The sequence below is a fragment of the Mesocricetus auratus genome, unplaced genomic scaffold (genome assembly GCF_017639785.1).
Source record: "Mesocricetus auratus isolate SY011 unplaced genomic scaffold, BCM_Maur_2.0 Super-Scaffold_100009, whole genome shotgun sequence".
Classification (NCBI taxonomy): domain Eukaryota; kingdom Metazoa; phylum Chordata; class Mammalia; order Rodentia; family Cricetidae; genus Mesocricetus; species Mesocricetus auratus.
The window spans coordinates 61,258,179-61,275,411 of NW_024429193.1; the positions used below are offsets into that span (position 1 = coordinate 61,258,179).

The 17,233-nt window shown below is 48.1% G+C and overlaps 1 protein-coding gene across 2 annotated transcripts; it reads left to right on the forward strand.

Moving 5' to 3' along the window:
• The first annotated feature begins 2,997 nt into the window (after positions 1-2,997).
• On the forward strand, positions 2,998-11,413 carry Psmd4 (proteasome 26S subunit ubiquitin receptor, non-ATPase 4). 2 transcript variants are annotated; one of them, XM_040752261.1, is made up of 10 exons: positions 2,998-3,112; positions 7,188-7,328; positions 8,496-8,610; positions 9,152-9,238; positions 9,416-9,484; positions 9,628-9,843; positions 10,139-10,256; positions 10,356-10,487; positions 10,573-10,640; positions 11,125-11,413. In XM_040752261.1, exons 1-10 carry the CDS (start codon positions 3,087-3,089, stop codon positions 11,293-11,295), a joined length of 1,143 nt encoding a protein of 380 aa, XP_040608195.1. In that variant the 5' UTR covers positions 2,998-3,086; the 3' UTR covers positions 11,296-11,413. The 2 variants fall into 2 exon arrangements, with proteins under 2 accessions (XP_040608195.1, XP_040608196.1); XM_040752262.1 differs by having other exon boundaries at positions 10,139-10,247.
• Positions 11,414-17,233: the final 5,820 nt, after the last annotated feature.

Here is a 17,233-nt window from a genome sequence, read left to right on the forward strand (position 1 = left end):
TACATTTTCACTGTCCAGCCTGAAGGGCATTCAGGTCGTTTGCCTTTCCTAGCTGTTGTGAATAGAGCAGCAGTGTACATGGCTGAGCAAGGGCTGGTATAGCTGAGGCCTGTGGTAGATCTGCTTTTATCTTTTTTTTTTTTTTTGGTTTTTCGAGACAGGGTTTCTCTGTATTGTCTTGGAGACTGTCCTGGAACTCACTCTGTAGACCAGGCTGGCCTCGAACTCAGAGATCCGCCTGCCTCTGCCTCCCGAGTGCTGGGATTAAAGGCGTGCGCCACCAACGCCTGTCCAGGGCCATGTTTTGATTTTAATTTTTTCATTTTTTTTTTTTTGGTTTTACAAGACAGGGTCTCTCTGTATTGTTTTAGAGGCTGTCGGTCCAGCCCGGCCTCGAACTCACAGAGATCCTCCTGCCTCTGCCTCCCGAGTGCTGGGATTAAAGGCGTGCACCACTGCCGCCCAGCTCCACTTGTCAATCTTGGTAGCAAGTTCCAGAGTGAGTTCCAGGACAGCCTCCAAAGCCACAGAGAAACCCTGTCTCAAAAAACAAAAACAAAAAACAACAACAAAAAGGATTGACGGATGGACTTTGATTCCCTGGTGGCTGGAATGATATGGCTCCTTCAAATTGTCTGTTGACCTCCACAACACACTGTAGTTCCTGGATACCTGCATGCACATGGAGAACACACACACTCAGGCAAACACAAAATAAATAAATATCGCCGAGTGGTGGCACATGCCTTTAATCCCAGCACTTGGGAGGCAGAGTCAGACAGATCTCTGTGAGTTCGAAGCCAGTCTGGTCTACACAGAGAAACCCTGTCTCAAAAAACAAAACAAAACAAAAAGGTAAATAAATATCCAAAAATAAGTAGGGTCTGAAGAAATGGCTCCGTGGTACAGAGCTCCCAGCACTCCCAAGGGGCGTCATGTCCACCTGTAACTCCAGCTTCAAGGGTACTGGCACCTGGCTTCTGAGGACACCTGGACTCACATGTGCACACCTCAACACAGACACATACAGAGAATTAACAATAATAAAGAGAAATTATTAAAACATGGATAGGGGGCTTGAGAGTCTGCACGATGATTAAGCACATGTGTTGCTTTGCAGAGAATACAGATTCTATTCTCAGAATCCACGTGGCTGCTCACAATTGTCTAATGCCAGTCTCAATCTGACTCCCCTGGACCTCTGCGAGCACTGCACACATGTGGATACACACACATATGAAGGCAAAACACCCACACATATAAAATAATAAAATAAACAAACCCTATAAAAGAAAGAAAAACTACAGTCATAAAAGAAACAGAACAAGCCGGGCGTTGGTGGCGCACGCCTTTAATCCCAGCACTCGGGAGGCAGAGACAGGCGGATCACTGTGAGTTCGAGGCCAGCCTGGTCTACCGAGCGAGTTCCAGGACAGCCTCCAAAGCCACAGAAAAACCCTGTCTCGAAAAACCAAAAAAAAAAAAAAAAAGAAAAGAAAAGAAAAGAAATAGAACAGCCAGGCGTTGGTGACGCACACCTTTAATCCCAGCACTCAGGAGGCAGAGGCAGGTGGATCTCTGTGATGTCAGCCTGGTTTCCAGGACAGCCTCCAAACCAAAACAGAGAAACCCTGTTTCCAAAAAACAAACAAAAAAACAAAAAACAAAAAAACAGGGCAAAGCCAGGTGTTAATCCTAACATTGGGGAGGCAGAGGCGGTGGACCTCCGTGCATTCCAGGACAGCCAGGACTGTGACACAGAGAAACCCTGGGGGGCTGGGAGGGAGCATGCTGGGAGGGGAAGCAGAACAAATAAATAAGCTTAATCAAAGGAAACTTTACCAAAACCTATAAAGTGTTTGAAACAGACCAGGACCAGAATAACCAGTTGTATTTATTGGGTTGTGGGGTATCAATACAAAGCATTTTAACTTTTTTTTTGGTTGGGGAAGGTGTGTGTGTGTGTGTGTGTGTGTGTGTGTGTGTGTGTGTGTGTGTGTGTTTTTCTTTTTTTCTTTTTGGTTTTTCGAGACAGGGTTTCTCTGTGTAGTTTTGGAGGCTGTCCTGGCACTCGCTCTGTAGACCAGGCTGGCCTCGAACTCACAGAGATCCGCCTGCCTCTGCCTCCCGAGTGCTGGGATTAAAGGCGTGCGCCACCAACGCCCGGCTGTGTGTGTGGTTTTTCGAGGCAGGGTTTCTCTGTATTGTTTTGGAGGCTGTCCTGGAACTAACTCTTGTAGTCCAGGCTGGTCTCGAACTCACAGAGATCCGCCTGCCTCTGCCTCCGAAGTGCTGGGATTAAAGGTGTGCGCCACCCACGCCCGGCTGGGTTTTTGTTTTTTGTTGTTGTTTCTTTTTGCTTTTGGTGTTAGGGGTTGAGATTGGGGCCTTGGTTGTGTTCAGCAAACAATGACCACTGAACACTCCTGCCGTATCCTTTTATTTTTTTTTATTCTTATTTTTTGGTTTTTCGAAACAGGGTTTTTCCGTGTAGCCCTGGCTATCCTGGAATGCTCATTGTAGGCTTGGCTGACAGGCCTTGAACTCACAGAGATCCACCTGCCTCTGCCTCTGGATTGTTGAGATTAAAGGTGCGTGTGTGCATGCGTGTCTGAGTGCGTGTTTGACAGTGTCACTATGTAGCCCAGGTTGGCCTTGAAACTGCAGTTCAGATCTGGGTGTACATTGTAAATCCTTGCGAGGTAAAGGCAGGAGTGGCGGGGGCGGGGAGATGTGACCGGGAATTCAGGATCAGCTCCACAGAGAATTTGCAGCCATCCTTTCTCAAATGGCAACAACAAAACCGCAAATAAACAAAAGAGGAGATCAGAGGAGGGAGTATATTAGAACCCTCCCGCCTCAGACTGCAGCGTGCTGACGTCTGGCCCAGCCCAGCAGTGCAGAGCACTCGCAGCTCCCGGACTGACTCTGCACGAGCGGCGCCTACAAGTCCCATAAAGCAACGCGGGGAGCGGAGGCAGGGCGGCGCGGAGGTCGAGTTTTCTGATTGGCGCTGAGCGTCGAGCCAATCGCAGGCGCTGTTGTTAGACAGTCCTGGAGCCGGCCCGCAGAAGGAAGGTGGCAAGATGGTGTTGGAGAGCACTATGGTTTGGTAAGGAGCTTCGGACCTGGCCGGGGAGGCGCGTCCGGGTCGAGGTCGCACATAGGGCGGAGGCCAGAGGGTTGGGGTGGGGCCGGGGGCCGAGCGAGATGTGGCCTTGGGGCCCACGGGAGGCAGGCCGGCGACTCCCTGAGTCATCCTGGCCCAGGGGCGCAGGCCCCGGAACCCCGGTTCTCCAGACCAGCCTGCCTTAGCCTGGTTCTCGGACCCTGCCCTCCGTGCCTCCCGTAAAGGATTAGGAGCAGAGGCCAACCGGCCCAACTTGTCTCCAAATTCATTGTCTTTCCCTGGACTTTTTCTCACGTAAACCTCATCACAGCGTTCAGGGAATGTAGTCCTTCATTTCCTAATGAGTCGGAAGGCCTCCGGATGATTTCCACCTAATTGCTGTGTAACTTGAGCAGATCAATCAGCAATTAAGTGGTCCTGATACGCAGGAGTCAAATTTAAAGCGACAGGACAATGCTCTTCTACGATGAACTAACTCTTACCAGTTTCATACTTTGATGAGTACCTACTATGAGTTGGATTAGAAGCTGAGGACAAGAAAAATAAATTTTAAAAAATCACGTTGAGGACATATATTTTTTTTCAGGGCTGCAAGAGGGTTTTGTTTTTGTAATTACTAGGAATTGGATCCAGAGCCTTGTGAACCCTGGGAAAGTGCTTACCAATGAGCTGCAGCCACATCCCTTCTTTATTGCATTATTTGCCGTCATTATTTTTTGGATGGAGTTTTGGCACTATCTTAGTCTGGCTTTGAAGTTTAATTCGAGAAGATGCATAGGCTGGCCTTGAACTTGGAATCTTCTCTTTCCCCTCATGAGTATGTAGAATTATAAACCTGGGTCACCAGGCCCATGTTTCTCATTGGAGATTGGCTAGCACTGCCGGCTAAAATACAAGATGTTGTCAGACTTGATGGCTTAAGCTTACATTTCCAGCACTCAGGAGGTGAGGCAGGGGATTCCATGAGTCAGGATTACCTAGCAAGACTGACTCAAAACAGTGCAACCAGAGTGCCCAGCTCAATTTGAATTTCTGGCAAATAATGAGTAGTTTTTAGTATATAAAGTGATCTTAAGTACAACCCAAATGTTGCTCTTTTTTTTTTTTTTTTGATTTTTCGAGACAGGGTTTCTCTGTGGCTTTGGAGGCTGTCCTGGAACTCGCTTGGTAGTCCAGGCTGGTCTCGAACTCACAGAGATCCGCCTGCCTCTGCCTCCCGAGTGCTGGGATTAAAGGCGTGCGCCACCACAGCCCTGCTTGTTTTGTTGTATAACATATATATATATATATATATATATATATATATATATATATATATATATTGTTTTTTTGGTTCTCTATAGCCCTGGTTGTTCTGGAGCTTGCTCTGTAGACCAGGCTGGCCACAAACTCAGAGATCTGCCTGTCTCTGCCTCACTAGTACTGAGATTACAGGTGTGTGCCACCACTGCCTGGCATAGTTTTGTGTTTTAAAAGATAAATAGTTGATAACTTGACTCTGTATGACTTTTCCACACACCCATCTTTCTGCCTGTATTCATCTCCTCCCCTCCCTAATTAAAACCTCCCGCTTCCCCATTTCCCAATGAGATCACTTTTATATACCCTGCTCCCTATTGCTCCCCTAACCCTCACTCCAGCCGTCTTCTATTTTTACTTTCCTGGTTTATACAGTTACTCCAGGATATGCACTTACATCTGAAGATTTGGAGCTAGGAGCCCCTGATGAGAGAGAACACACAATGTTTTTCTATGTGTCTGGGTCACGTCACTCAATATGATGATTTTTTTAGTTCTGGCCTTTAACCTGCAAAGTTCATGAGTGAATTCACTTTACAGCCAAAAAGTATCCCACAGTGTGTATGTACTACATTTTCACTGTCCAGCCTGAAGGGCATTCAGGTCGTTTGCCTTTCCTAGCTGTTGTGAATAGAGCAGCAGTGTACATGGCTGAGCAAGGGCTGGTATAGCTGAGGCCTGTGGTAGATCTGCTTTTATCTTTTTTTTTTTTTTTTGGTTTTTCGAGACAGGGTTTCTCTGTATTGTCTTGGAGACTGTCCTGGAACTCACTCTGTAGACCAGGCTGGCCTCGAACTCACAGAGATCCGCCTGCCTCTGCCTCCCGAGTGCTGGGATTAAAGGCGTGCGCCACCAACGCCCGGCTCCAAATGTTGCTCTTAAAAGTTACTTGTTGGGCCGGGCGGTGGTGGCTCACACCTTTAACCCCAGCACTCGGGAGGCAGGGGCAGGTGGGTCTCTGTGGGTCTGGTGAGTCAGCTCAGAAGTTAAGAGCACTTGCTGTGCCTCAGAGAAACGGGAGTTCAGTTGACAGCACCCACATTGTAGTGTTCACAGCTGCCTTCTTGACAGGTTCAGAAGATCCAAGGCCTTTGACTTCTGTAGGCACACCCCCCCACACACACACAGTTAAAAACAATAAGAATATATCTTAAAAGTTACTTGTTGCCGGGCGGTGGTGGCACACGCCTTTAATCCCAACACTCGGGAGCCAGAGGCAGGCGGATCTCTGTGAGTTCGAGGCCAGGCTGGACCGACAGCCTCCAAAACAATACAGAGAAACCCTGTCTCGTAAAACCAAAAAAAAAAAAAAAAAAGTTACTTGTTAATCGTATGAAATTAAAATTTAATCTCAAGTCCTGTATTTTTGTTTTCTGAGTTTGTTCACGTCTAGGAGAGAGCATGTTAGAGTAGAGAGAAGACAGATTTGGAATCTTGTACATTCTGGGAGAATTGTAGTAACTTGTGTGTGTCTTGGAATAAGTGGGTAGGGTGGATACGGTGTGCACTGTGAAGTAGAGAGAGCTGTCGTGTCATGACGTGTGGGGAGTCCTCAGAAGTTAGGAGCTGTGAAGAGGCGGAGATGCTGAAGTGCCCCATGTTGGGGAAGTGCAGCTTTAACATAGATGGTTACTTTAAGGTAGAAGGGATCACTGTAGGAAGAAGTCACGACTGAAGAGCTTGCGTTCTGTCCTGTGTCTCGGAGAGTGATGGGGACAGCCCTTTATACAGACTGGCCTTGATTTAAAATGTTGCTCTTACCCGGTGTTGTGTTACACACCTGTCATGGCTCAGGAGAGGTGTGGATCATGAGTTTGAGGCCAGCTTGGAGTACGTAATAAGGTTCTGTTTCCACCCTCCTCCCCCCATACATACATACATAGATTGCTATGTAAAAGGAAAGGTTAGGACTACAGACATCAGCATCAGTGTAATTGCCCAGGCACAGAGTGATGAGAGCACTCCTGTTTTCCGCGGGGGCTCCCTCATTTCTGGGCATCAGTTTTCTGTAGGGGCTATTTAAAATGCACGTGTGTTGATGTTTGTCTTGTCAGACTCTATTCCCTCCCTTTCTGTGTTTTTTCTTTTTTCTTTTTTTGAGACAATGGTTTCTCTGTGTGGCTTTGGAGGCTGTCCTGGCACTCACTCTGTAGACCAGGCTGGCCTCGAACTCAGCTCTGCCTGCTTCTGCTTCCTGGGTGCTGGGATTGAAGGTGTGCGCTGCCACCACCCAGCTGCTCTGTTGTTTTTGTTGTGTTATCTCAAGCACAGGTAGTGTAACCGTCTGGAAGACCTCTCCTAGACCTTAAGGGTCTTCACGAGTTGGCCCCGGGCCAGGGATGGGGCTCAGTGGTAGATTGTGTGACTAGTCTCCTGCCCACACCCCAAAATGGAAAGGCAGAGAAGTTGACGTCTGTATTTCATATTATCTAGATTCTGGGTTTTTTGTTTTGTTTGGTTTTAGGTCTCATAGCCCAGGCTGGCTTAAACTTACTATGTAGTTGAGGCTGGCCCATTAACTCTTGATCCTCCTAGCTGGATCTCCAGAGTTTAGGATTATGGCTTTGTGCTTCCACACCTGACTTGTATACTCTATTGAGACAGAGGGAGTTCCTGGTGATTCTGTGTTTAAGCCTGGAACCTGTGCTGTTCCACAGCATGTCTGGTAGGGGGTGTTGAGGGTCCCCTATCTGTATGTTTCAGGGGAATCCTCCAGTGTTGGTTCCCCTTCCCCTCATCTCCTTTCCCAATCTGACAGCGTGGACAACAGCGAGTACATGCGGAATGGAGACTTCCTTCCCACCCGGCTGCAGGCCCAGCAGGATGCCGTCAATATCGTATGTCACTCAAAGACCCGAAGCAACCCTGAGAATAACGTGGGCCTCATCACACTGGCCAAGTACGTGGGACCCAGGAGTGGGGCTCTGAAGGTGGGTGGTGCCCCCTCTTGGGTTTTCAGGTGGCTGCCCTTGTCTTCATAGCGCAGGCTGTTTTACCTACCTGAGGTTCCCTTCCTTCAGCCGTCAGTGCAGCTGGTCAGGATTTGTTGACTTTTTTCTTCTCCACACAGGTTTTTCACGTTGCCCTGACTAACTTCAAACTTGCTATGTATCTCAGGCTGCCCTGGACTTGGGTAGACTCTCCTGCCCCTGTCTCCCACAGGCCCCACCACCATGCTCAACTTTTAACTGTTTCTTGTCCTTTCTGCTAAGGGTGACCCTGGGCCTCCTGTGTGTTAGGCGAGTGCTCTACCACTCAGCTCCAGCCCTGACCTTTTGGATTTTCTTTCTTTTTTAAACTTATTTTGCATTTCATTGTATGAATATTTTTCTTGCATCTATGTATGTATATGCAACATGGGCATGCATGGTGCCCACAGAGGTCAGGAAAGGGGTTCAGATCCTCTGGAACTGGAGTTACAGCTGATTGAGAGTCACCATGAAGCCAGGGCCTCTACAAGAGTAGTGAGTACCCTTCACCACTGAGCTCAACTCTTCAGCTCCCCTCTTTTTTTTTGAGACAGTCACATATAGCCTTGACTGGCATATTCAGATCTGCTACCTCTGCCTCCCCAGGGCAACTTAAAGGCTTGCACCATCTTGTCCTTTTTTTTTTTTTTATTTTTTTTATTTTTTTTTTTTTATTTTGAGGCATGGTTTCTCTGGCTTTGGAGGCAAACTGAAAAAAGTTGAACTGGGCGTTGGTGGCGCGCGGTGGTGGCGCACACCTTTAATCCCAGCACTCTGGAGGCAGAGGCAGGCGGATCTCTGTGAGTTCGAGGCCGGGCTGGACCGATAGCCTCCAAAACAATACAGAGAAACCCTGTCTCGAAAAACCAAAAAAAAAAAAAGAAAAGAAAAGAAAAGACGAATAGCCAGACAGTGGTGGTGCACACCTTTAATCAGTACTTGGGAGACAGAGGTCAGCCTCGTCTACAGAACAAGTTCTAGGACAGCCAGGGTTATACAGAAGAACCCTGTCGAATGCCCCCCCAAAAAGAGAAGATGAATGGGAGCGGTGGGGAGGCACTGGTGTGACCCGAACTCACTGCTTTCCTCACACCTAGTGACTGTGAAGTGCTGACCACACTCACCCCTGACACCGGCCGCATCCTCTCCAAGCTGCACACTGTCCAACCCAAGGGCAAGATCACCTTCTGCACCGGCATTCGAGTGGCCCATGTGAGTCCTGCTGGCTCCCTGCTGTGAGGACCAGTGATCTCTTTTTTTTTTCCCCAGAACTGTAATCTAGAGCTAGATAGGGCAAGACGAGAGTTGGCCGAGAGCAGTTGTTCTCAACCCTCCTAACACTGACCCTTTAATATACTTCTTGTGTTATGCTGACCCCCAATCATAAAATTGTTATTGTTGCTACTTCATAACTGTAATTTTGCTATTGTTATGAACTGTATTGTAAATAAGTGACCCCTGTGAAAGAGTTATTTGGCCCTCAAACCGTGTCATGACCCACAGGTTGAGAACCACTGACCTAGATAGAGGACGCTTACTCAGTATAGAAAGGATGGAACGGAGGAATGTGAGGGGAAAGGCCTTAGACTTGAGATTGGTCTCACGCTTGGATCTACTTGAGGCACAGCAGGAGTGGAGGGCATGTCTCTGAGCGTGGGGACTTGAGGTTCATAGATACGTAAGCAAGGGAAGGAGCGGGGTGGCCCAGGAGGAACATGGCGTTTCCTGGGGTTGACTTCTGTTCCTTTCCAAGCTGGCTCTGAAGCACCGGCAGGGCAAGAATCACAAGATGCGCATCATCGCCTTCGTGGGTAGCCCCGTGGAGGACAACGAGAAAGATGTGAGTCCACAGACAGCCCTCCAGGCAGAGCTGCATTTGGAAATGTCCTGAAGTACTTGGAACTGGGCAGAGGTGTTGGTCATCTGGGGGAAAGGGAATGTGTGATTTCAGTGTCTCTGTGAGCCTACTTAGTGCTTACTATATAGAGTCAATTTCTTGATATTTCTCCCTTCCTAGCTGGTAAAACTAGCCAAACGCCTCAAGAAAGAAAAAGTGAATGTTGACATCATCAATTTTGGGGAGGAGGTAAGTCAGGATTCCAGGCATGGGATCTGATCCATTTGGTTCTGAACAGGGCAGTCCTCTCCTAGAGCAGAGGCCCCCTGGCACTCGGAGGCAGCTTCAGCTGTAGACAGTGAAGGAGGGGTCTTGTGCTCTCTGCTCTGCAGGAGGTGAACACAGAGAAGCTGACGTCCTTTGTGAACACACTGAATGGCAAGGATGGAACCGGATCACATCTGGTGACAGTGCCTCCCGGGCCCAGCTTGGCTGATGCCCTCATCAGTTCTCCTATTCTGGCTGGTGAAGGCGGTGCCATGCTGGGTCTCGGTGCCAGTGACTTCGAGTTTGGAGTAGACCCCAGTGCTGATCCTGAATTGGCCCTAGTAAGTAAAGACTGACCCTGGGGTTCATTCTCTCTCCAGATATCAGCTGGTAGGACTGGACAATGCTAAACACTTCCATACCGTGGTTTTCTGAGCCCCTTTCTCTGTAGTTGTGTCTGCAGGACTCGAGCTTGTTCATTTCCCAGTTAAACACCAGACCCTGTCCGCTGCTTCCATTGCCCTTCCCACTCCTCAGCTCTGAAACTTCTTCCCCATTATGAAAACCAGAGGGTGCCCTCCTGTGCTCTCTGAGCCACGGCATCACCGGTAGTCCATCTTGTCTTGCTCTCACCAGGCTCTGCGTGTTTCTATGGAAGAGCAGCGGCAGCGGCAGGAGGAGGAGGCACGGCGGGCGGCGGCAGCCTCTGCAGCTGAGGCTGGGATTGCTGCGTCTGGGGCTGAAGGTGAAAGAGGTGGATTCTGAAGCCCGGCCTGGGGGTGGGGAAGGCTGGGCTGAGCTTGAGTAGTGGCATGGTCTTTTCTGCCTTCTGTCCTTTTTCTGTCCTTTCCAGACTCAGACGATGCCCTACTGAAGATGACCATCAGCCAGCAGGAGTTTGGCCGTGCTGGGCTTCCTGACCTAAGCAGCATGACTGAGGAGGAGCAGATTGCCTATGCCATGCAGATGTCCCTGCAGGGAGCAGGTGAGTGCCTGTGTGGCAGGGCGGGGCAGAGGGTGGGGTGAGGAGATAGATGGTACTGAGCACACTGCTGTTCTCCTTCCCTCAGAGTTTGGCCAAGCAGAGGCAGCTGACATGGATGCCAGCTCAGCTATGGACACATCTGAGCCAGTAAAGGTGAGAGCCAGCATGATCCTCTGGTGCATTCAGGGTTGAGATCCCTTTGGATTTAGATCCTCAGCCTTTTAGGGCTGGGGCCATTCCTCCCTAGCATTTCATAGATGAAGCCTCTGAGGGACAGAAGGACACACACAGATGTGTATTAATCTTCTCTGTAAACCTTGCCAGGGTAACAGTAAATTGAAGAAGTGTTGTATTCTGGAACTTTCTAGTGGGTCTGGGGGAAGGAGTGCTGAGTTTCCCAGCAGGAAAGCTGCACGTGGGGCTGTCTGGTTTTACCCTCTGAGCTCAGCCAGAGTTCTGTGTTATCAGCAAAGCTCACACGTTTTCGGGCACCCTTGCTTGTCCCTCCTCTTCCCTTGGTGGGACATCTCACCCCTGCAGGCAGGAGTGGGCAGCATCATATGCCTGTCCCTTACACTGCGCTCCCTGCTGCCCCACTCACTGCCCCATGTGCCCAGCTCATGCTGCCCTTTTTTAGGAGGAGGATGACTACGATGTGATGCAAGACCCAGAGTTCCTGCAGAGCGTCCTAGAGAACCTTCCGGGTGTGGATCCCAACAATGAAGCCATTCGAAATGCAATGGGCTCCCTAGCCTCCCAGGCCACCAAGGATGGCAAGAAGGACAAGAAAGACGAGGACAAGAAGTGAGACTGCGGGGGAGGGTGGCTGAGTCGGCCCAGGGAAGTGAAGACTGGGTTGGGTGTAGACTTGATGTGCTGTCTGCAGCTTTACAACCAAATAAAACTTGGCAAGTTTTTCCCCTTCACTTCAAATAGCGCGTGTAAGGAGCCGACCGGAAGGACTGGGGGGGGGGCGCGAGACACACACACACACACACACACACACACACACACACACACACACACACACACACACACACACACACACACACACACCGCACACCATGGTCTAGGGACAAGCTGATTATTAATGAACAGCCCATGTCATGCATTCATTCATTCATTCACTTACTTTGGTTTTTCAGAACGGGGTTTCTCTGTGTAGCTCTGGCTGTCCTGGCACCCGCTCTGTAGACCAGGCTGGCCTTGAACTCACAGAGATCCACCTGCCTCTGCCTCCCCCAAGTGCTGAGATTAAAGGCATGCTCCACCACTGCCCAGCGTGTTTATGTATTTCTGAGACAGGGTCTCACTATGTAGTCCTGGCTGGGCTGTACTCATTAAGTATACTAAATTGACCTCAAACTCACAGAGATCCATTAGTCTCTGCCTCCCCTTTGTGCGATTAAAGGTATGGACTCAAAACAGATGCTTATTTAAGAGAGAATTATGAGGGGTCTGGTAAGATGGCTGAGCAGGTAAGGGCACTTGCCATGAAAATCTGGTAAAAAAAAAATTTTTTTTTTTTTTTTTTTTTTTTTGGTTTTTCGAGACAGGGTTTCTCTGTATTACTTTGAAGCCTGTCCTGGAACTCGCTCTGTAGACCAGGCTGGCCTCAAACTCCCAGAGATCCCCCTGCCTCTGCCTCCCGAGAGCTGGAATTAAAGGCGTGCGCCCCCACTGCCAGGCTTAGACAGGGTTTTCCTATGCAGCTCTTGGGATTTGTTATGCTGGCGTCCAGGTTAGAGATATTACTGTCTATGCCTCTAACAAATGCTGGGATTAGTGGTTTTCTTTCCATATCATAAGAAATGCATACTACAGGAAGACTATAAAATGGTCTATACTATGAAAATATAGATTAAGCCTTTATATAAAGCCAGCCTCAAGTGCACTGTAAGTTTTGGAATCCTTACCTATTGTTAGCTTCTCAAAGAATCACAGGAGATAACCTAGGAGGAAATGATCACTTATGTATATTGTGTGTGTGAATGAGTACACTCTCATGGCAGTGATGCGAATGTGGGGCTCAGAACAATTTGTGAATGTTGGTTCTCTCCTACCGCATGGGTCCCAGGAAATGAACTCAGGTTGTTGGGCTTGGTAGCGGTGCCTTTACCAGCCAAATCATTTTTATCACCTGGCCCTGCAAAGATTAATTCTTGCCTAAATTAAATCACTATTGAAATTAGGTGTCTGGCCCACCTGGCCTTGAACTCGCTGCACCTGTTTTAGCCTTCCAAGGCTGAGGTATGAGCACAAGCCATCTGCTTCTTGAAATCCTAGAAGTAACCCTTTTTATGCACCAGGAGCTACTAGGAGGACATAACGTACTATCCTGAAAGAATAAATTCAATGTAGGATAAATGATTATGACTGGAAACAGTCATCCAGGATTTATTTTCAAATTTATTTCATTAATATGCTAAGAATTCACTGCTTGTTGTTTGTGACATCCTGGTTTGGTATATGAGGGATATGGTTAGGAAGCTGTCTATTGATTAACTGGTTGCCCAGGGTCTGTGTGCACCTGGCAAATGCTCTGCCACTGGTCTACATTCCCAGCCCAGGATCTGAACAGTCGTATTGTGGGCTGAGGCTTGGAAAGTGGGCCTTTTTAAACAGTGCCAAACCAGTCACTGGCTGCAGCTCAGGGAAGGTGTGTGATGTGGTGAGGTTTCCAGCGGAGGCAGTGCTGTGGGAGAGGCCTGGCAGCTTAGCCTCACACTCCCATCGGTGCCTACTCTAGTCCACGCCTGGTGCTGGGTACAGTTGGAGTGCTAGAAACACAACAGCAAGAGTAAAGGGAGAGGGGGCTGGAGAGATGGCTCAGAGGTTAAGAGCACTGACTGTTCTTCCAGAGGTCCTGAGTTCAATTCCTGGCAACCACATGGTGGCTCACAACCACCTTGAATGAGATCTGGTGCCCTCTGCTGGCATGCAGGCAGAAGGCTGTACACACAAAAAATAAATAAAATAAAAATTAAAAAAAGAGTAAAGGGAGAAACGATTGCTCTGGTGAGTGGGGCTCACGGGGCTCAAGAGGCCGTGGCTGAGCTTCTACCAAGGGAGGAGGAGGGCAGCTGGCTGGCTTAGCCGCTTGCCCCATGCACATTATATCTGGTCTTGGAGACCAAGGTGAGTTTCTGCTGCATTAACAGCCACACTGCTAACTACTGAACTACTGAGAAGTCATACTCTCTGTATAATTTTTTTAAGATTTATTTATTTATTACATATACAGTGTTCTGCCTACATGCCAGAAGGGAGCACCAGATTAAATTGTAGATGGTTGTGAGCCACCATGTGTTTGCTGGGAATTGAACTCATGACCTCTGGAAGAGCAGTCAGTGCTCTTAACTTCTGAGCCATCTCTCCAGCCCTCTCTGTGATAAAGCATTCTACACCCACTCTCTTTACCTTTTCTTCAGAAATGTACACCGCACAAATGGTTGCCTAGTTTCCACAGAGGCCAGAAGGGATTGGCTCCCTTGGAGCAGGATTCACAGGCAGTTGTGAGCCACCTTGTGTAATGCTGGGAACTGGACTAGGTCTGCTGGAAAAGCAGCTGCCGCTTTTTTTTTTATTTTTATTGCTTTAGTTTTCTTTTTTTGTTTTGTTTCTTTGAGACAGGGTTTCTCTGTGTAGCTTTGGAGCCTATCCTGGCACTCACTTAGTAAACCAGGCTGGCCTCGAACTCACGGAGATCCACCTGCCTCTGCCTCCCTAGTGCTGGGATTAAAGGCGTGTGCCACCAACGCCTGGCTGCAGCTGCCACTTTTAACCCTAACCCTGAGCTATCTCCCCAGTCCCCAAAACTGGCTTCTTTCTTTTCCCCAATAAATAAATAAGTATATTTATTTATTTTAAAAGATGGCATCTTGGGGCTGGAGAGATGGCTCAGTAGCTCAGGGCATTTGATGCCCTTGCAGAGGACTCAGGATCTTTCCCCAGTACCCTCATGGTGATTCACAAACATTTATGACTCCAGTTCCAGGGGATCTGATGCCCCTTCTGACTTCTGAGGATACCAGGCATGCACTTGGTACATAGACATATGTGAAGGTGAACACTCATATCATAAAAAATAAATGTTTAAGAGGACACAGTCAGGCCAGGATGGAAGTACATGGCTATAATCCCAGTTACTCGGTAGGTGGAGGCAGGAGGGTTGTTGAGACCAGGAGTTCAAGGCTACCTGGGTAACAGTCCTGGTGATGAATGCCTGCAACCCCAGCACTTACAAGGTGGAGGCAGGAGGCTCAGGAGCTCCAGGTCATCGTCAGATTCTAATGCTAGCCAGGCCCACATGACTCTGTGTCTCAGCTGAAGGGACGAGGCTGGGGGTTCAGCTCAGTAGGTGGGAGGGCGCCTCCTCCTATGCACAGACTTTTCAGTCCTGATGACTGGAGGAAGGAGAAGCAGCCTGTTTGCCAGAGCTCGACACTGGGCTGTTTCCCATAGGATTCCCTTGACCCTGGTTAGTAAATCACTGTGTTAAGTGTTTACTAAATCCAGACAAGGCCTACCCTGGTTTCTGATGAGAGAGAAGTCTTCCAGAAGATGCCTTCACCATCAGGAAGTGAAGACGCAGCAAGGCTTCATGGCACCCTGAGGTTACCCAGCAAAGGTGTGGTAGGCAGGCTCAAGTCAGAGGGTCACCTCTACTCAGCTGAAATGACTGACCCTGCCTGTCTCCAAAGGCCCAAAACCAGCTTCTTTTTTTTTTTTTTTTTTTTTTTTTTTCCGGTTTTTCGAGACAGGGTTTCTCTGTGGCTTTGGAGGCTGTCCTGGAACTCGCTCGGTAGTCCAGGCTGGTCTCGAACTCACAGAGATCCGCCTGCCTCTGCCTCCCGAGTGCTGGGATTAAAGGCGTGCGCCACCAACGCCCGGCTAAAACCAGCTTCTTAAGAACTACATTTGCTGGGTGTTGGTGGCGCACGCCTTTAATCCCAGCACTCGGGAGGCAGAGACAGGCGGATCTCTGTGAGTTCGAGACCAGCCTGGTCTACAGAGTGAGTTCCAGGACAGCCTCCAAAACAATACAAAGAAAACCTGTCTTCAAAAAACAAAAAAACCAACTACATTCAAGTTGCCTTTAATCCCAGCACTTGCAAGGCAAAGGTAGGTAGTCTCAGTTTAAGGCTTGCCTGGTCTACAGGTGGAGTTCCAGGACAGCCAGGAATACACAGAGAAACCACCACCTTGGAAAAACAACACAAAACTACATTCAAGCAGGGAGTGGTGACACATGTCTTTAATCCCAGTACTACAGATTCAGAGGCATGTAGATCTCCGAGTTCAAGGCTAGCCTCGTCTGTGAATTGTGTTCCAGGCTAGCTAGGGTGCCACAGTGATACACTGAACTTTTTTTTTTTTTAAAGATTTTATTTATTTATTACATATACACCAGATTGAATTGTAGATGGTTGTCAGCCACCATGTGGTTGCTGGGAATTGAACTCAAGACCTTTGGAAGAGCAGTCAGTGCTCTTAACCTCTGAGCCATCTCTCCAGCCCCTTTTCTTTTTTTTTTTTTTTTTTTTTGAGACAGGCCTTGAACTTAAATCTGCCTGCTTCTGCCACCTGAGCGCTAGGTTTAAAGACATTATCTTTGAGGAAAAAAAATCAGTTTGGCTGGAGAGATGGCTCTGAAAGTGTTGTGGGAATCTACCAGAGAACACTGCTTGAACATGGATTTAAGCTAACAGAAAGTCTATTAGCCAGCCAGTGACTACACTGTGTGTTTGGGATCTCAATGTAGCCATGAGCCTTTCTCAGGGTGAGATTTTAAGCACAAAAACCATGTCCTGATTTGACATACTTTAGTCAACAAGAGCAGTTAGACATAAGCACAACCACAGAAGGCAAAAAACAGGGTTAGTACATTGTCCAGAGCTGTGCACTTGATGGGTTAAGCCTTTGTTTTAGTTTTGGCAGTCCGAGTGGTACTTCCATCATGAAGTCCATAGTGCTAAGTTCTACACCACTGTCAAAAGAGGAGCATTTGATGTTCTTTTTTGTTGTTGTTGTTGTTGTTTGTTTTTCAAAACAGGGTTTCTCTGAAGCCGGGCGGTGGTGTCACACGCCTTTAATCCCAGCACTCGGGAGGCAGAGGCAGGCAGATCACTGTGAGTTCGAGACCAGCCTGGTCTACAGAGCTAGTTCCAGGACAGCCTCCAAAGCCACAGGGAAACCCTGTCTCGAAAAACAAAAACAAACAAACAAAAAAAAAAAAAAAAAAACAGGGTTTCTCTGTATTGTTTTGGAACCTGCTCGGTAGACTAGGCTGGCCTCGAACTCATAGAGATCTACCTGCCTCTGCCTCCTGAGTGCTGAGATTAAAGGTGTTCACCACCAATGCTCAGGTGCATTTGACGTTCTTACAGAGGACCTGAGTTCAGTTCCTAGCACCCATATGATAGTTCACAACCATCTGTAGGCCCTTATGTGATGCATGTGTAGGGTAAAACTCTCTCTCTCTCTCTCTCTCAATATATTTATCCTTTACCTCCCTAATATATTTTCTGTTTTTTCATCCCTTTAAGTAAAATGTGTTTACTGTAGGTTTCTTTTTCTTTCTTTCTCTTTCCTTCTCTCTCATTCATTCATTATTTAGCGTATGTATGTGTACCTGAATGAGTTTTTGTGTACCACACATGTGCAGGAACCAGACTGCTCAGTAGTTAAGAGCACTAACTGCTTTTCCCCAGGGTCTGATACTTTCTTCTGTTGGCTCCAGGCAT

Bases quoted from the DNA above. Each gene is read 5' to 3' on its own strand.
- Psmd4 (XM_040752261.1), top strand. From the start codon at position 3,087: ATGGTGTTGGAGAGCACTATGGTTTG. The intron at 8,611-9,151 runs GTGAGTCCTGCT...TTCCTTTCCAAG, and splicing joins CCGGCATTCGAGTGGCCCAT to CTGGCTCTGAAGCACCGGCA. The intron at 10,641-11,124 runs GTGAGAGCCAGC...GCCCTTTTTTAG, and splicing joins ACACATCTGAGCCAGTAAAG to GAGGAGGATGACTACGATGT.